The sequence below is a fragment of the Penaeus chinensis genome, chromosome 11 (assembly GCF_019202785.1).
Source record: "Penaeus chinensis breed Huanghai No. 1 chromosome 11, ASM1920278v2, whole genome shotgun sequence".
NCBI classification, from domain to species: domain Eukaryota; kingdom Metazoa; phylum Arthropoda; class Malacostraca; order Decapoda; family Penaeidae; genus Penaeus; species Penaeus chinensis.
In genome coordinates, this window is record NC_061829.1 from 13484438 (window position 1) to 13486937 (window position 2500).

Sequence of the window (2500 nt, forward strand, 5' to 3'; positions counted from 1 at the left end):
AATACTTCAAAAAAGTAAAAATGTTAACAATGATTTTCTCTTCAACACTTCTAGTAATATCTGTCTGTTATATTTCACTCAAATTAAACTTAACATAAAACCAATAGAATATTTTTCAAAAGCCTACAAAATTAGCATAAACACTTTCCATTAAATAAAAGAGTAAGACTATAAATATATAGGAACAACATTCAAAGAGTACATACAAACTGTAAGCACAAATACAAAAAAAAACAAAAAAACTTACAGTAATTTTAAACCCAACCCCAGTTAGAATGTTTTTGACTTCTTCATAGCTGGGTTCAATAGAGCGTTCTCCTGGCTGGTCAGCAAAATGGTACAGCAGAGGTCCAAGGTTCACCCAGTAGCCTCCTGTAAGATACAGATCATTATAAAATCTCAAGGTCAGACAATTACTTCCCTGTAAATCTTTATGATAAAAATTACATAGTCTGTAACAATATTCAAAAGGAAATGCAAATTCACAATTTGCTTATACCAAAGGTGCAAAGTCATCTTTAAATGTTTCCTCACCTGGCTTAAGAATCTTAAATATGGCCTCAATAAAGTCCACAATATTGTTGGCACAGTCAATGAAGAAGCAAGTTGCTACACAGTCCCAGGTGGCTTCATCAGTGTAAATCTGGAATGGTAAGGCTGAGGTAAAATATCACATAGAAGTTATTCTGCTTGGGTGATAAAATAACTTTTTAAAGATGACATAAAAGAAAGCAAAAATCTTGGCTTTACAATTTTTCTTAAGAAAATTACCAAAATTGTAAGACTGTTCTTTAACTATCTGCAACTAACTCACATGAATTACAAAATTTCAAAGTAATGCTTTTTTGTACACTGTTCAGGTAACCATGCTCTAATTTTCAGCAATAATTTACTGCTCTGTATAGCCTTGTTTCATCAAAAGATGTTTAAAACATGCTACCAACCAAAAACGTTATTATCTGTTCACAGAACTGTAACTATCAACTGAGAAAAAAACAAAGGGTACTAGAGCTCCTACTAGTATAATGCATATATGTGTAGACAGACTTTAAAAAAAACAAATCTTATCAGTTTCTGTTAATATAAGTACAGCTGTGTGGTTCTCTTCTAGCAATCTTACTGACCTTAGTTCAAATCCTGCATTGTCAGTGTATGCTAATCCTAGGTATTCCTTGTACATAAGTGGTAATTCAGAAGCACAGTAAACTATCAAATTTCCTTGATCTTCTGACTGCACATCTCTTTGTTGATATTAATCAATCAATGGGAACTAATGCCAATGGGGGGTACATAGATATATCCAACCTTTGTTTTTATCCATAAGAGTCCCTCATGGTGAACTGCCAGGCAGGTCCTCAGCCCAAATCTAGTTCCTTACAACAGATCTGATTAATCTGCCTAAGCTAAGACTTCTTAGATCATCCCAAGGGCCTCCTCCATCCAGGGTTGTCTCTTCCCGATCCTGGTGGGCAGGGTCAAACTTTGGAGAATCGATCTAGGTGCCTGTTTAAATAGTTAGCTGTCCCAGATTGTACAAGTGATAGGTCTTATGCTGGTTTCACTGTCCAACTCACTGGTTGGACACTTTGTTCTGCCAGCTGTACCCTATGATCCAGCAAAAGGACCAGTTACAAAGGCATCAAGACATGACTCTAAGGCACAGGACAGCAACCCGATTTCATTTCCATAAAGCCTGGCAATATCAGGTCCTAGAAGAAGCATAACTTAAGTCTTGCACAGGTATGGCATCTCCAAATACTCTCATCAATAGAGTTCATGGCACTTGCTGCCAGGCCAATCTACTGATTTATTATGTATTATTAGGTATAATAATACATATTATGGTATGTAAAGCTTTGTGTGACCTCAGATTCCTTGCAGCAAGCATGGACTGACTGAACAAGTTCTCCTAGCAGGCCCCCCAAATCCTAGATCTTGGATTAAATGCTTCTAGAGATGCCAGTAGGGTTTCCAGAGACTCAGACAGAATAGCAACATTATCAGCAAAGTCAAGGTCAGTGACCTTGATATTGCCTAGTGTTGTTCCACAATGACTTTGGATGGTAGCTCTGGCCAGAATCCAGTCCAGTGTTGCAAAGTGCTTATGTAAGATCACAGCCTTGCCTCACTCCTGGATTCACAGGGAAGAAGAGTTGGTACATTATGTAGCACTTTCAGTACCAGTAAACAGGCTTACTATTACTCCAATAATCCTTGTTGGAACTTTCCTTAGTCTCAGGGTCTCTCAGAGACCCTGAGTCTACTCTGGACTTACAGTCTACTCTGGACTTACCAGGAGTGAATCCAGATTGCCCTGGCCTCTTCTGCTTTAGAAAGTGATCTCTGATATGACTGAAAAGGATGTGAGTGAGAACCGTGCCTGCTATGCTGAGCATTTTAATGCTACAGTCCCATCAATCATCTTTCCTCTTCCAGAGAGAGATGCCAACACCCCTCAGCAGATCTAGGGGAATGGAAGCCAGGATAGTATGCAAAGTGT

At 38.2% G+C, this 2500-nt stretch overlaps 1 protein-coding gene across 1 annotated transcript in view; it reads right to left on the reverse strand.

Moving 5' to 3' along the window:
• The window catches only part of LOC125030410 (carnosine N-methyltransferase-like), a 10387-nt gene that overhangs the window by 1392 nt on the left and 6495 nt on the right, over window positions 1–2500 (reverse strand). The window contains exons 5-6 of the mRNA XM_047620446.1: window positions 535–643; window positions 248–372 (exon numbers count right to left, since the gene is read on the reverse strand). Of these exons, the coding sequence (XP_047476402.1) occupies window positions 248–372; window positions 535–643 (234 nt within the window). The remainder of the gene's footprint in view (window positions 1–247; window positions 373–534; window positions 644–2500) is intronic.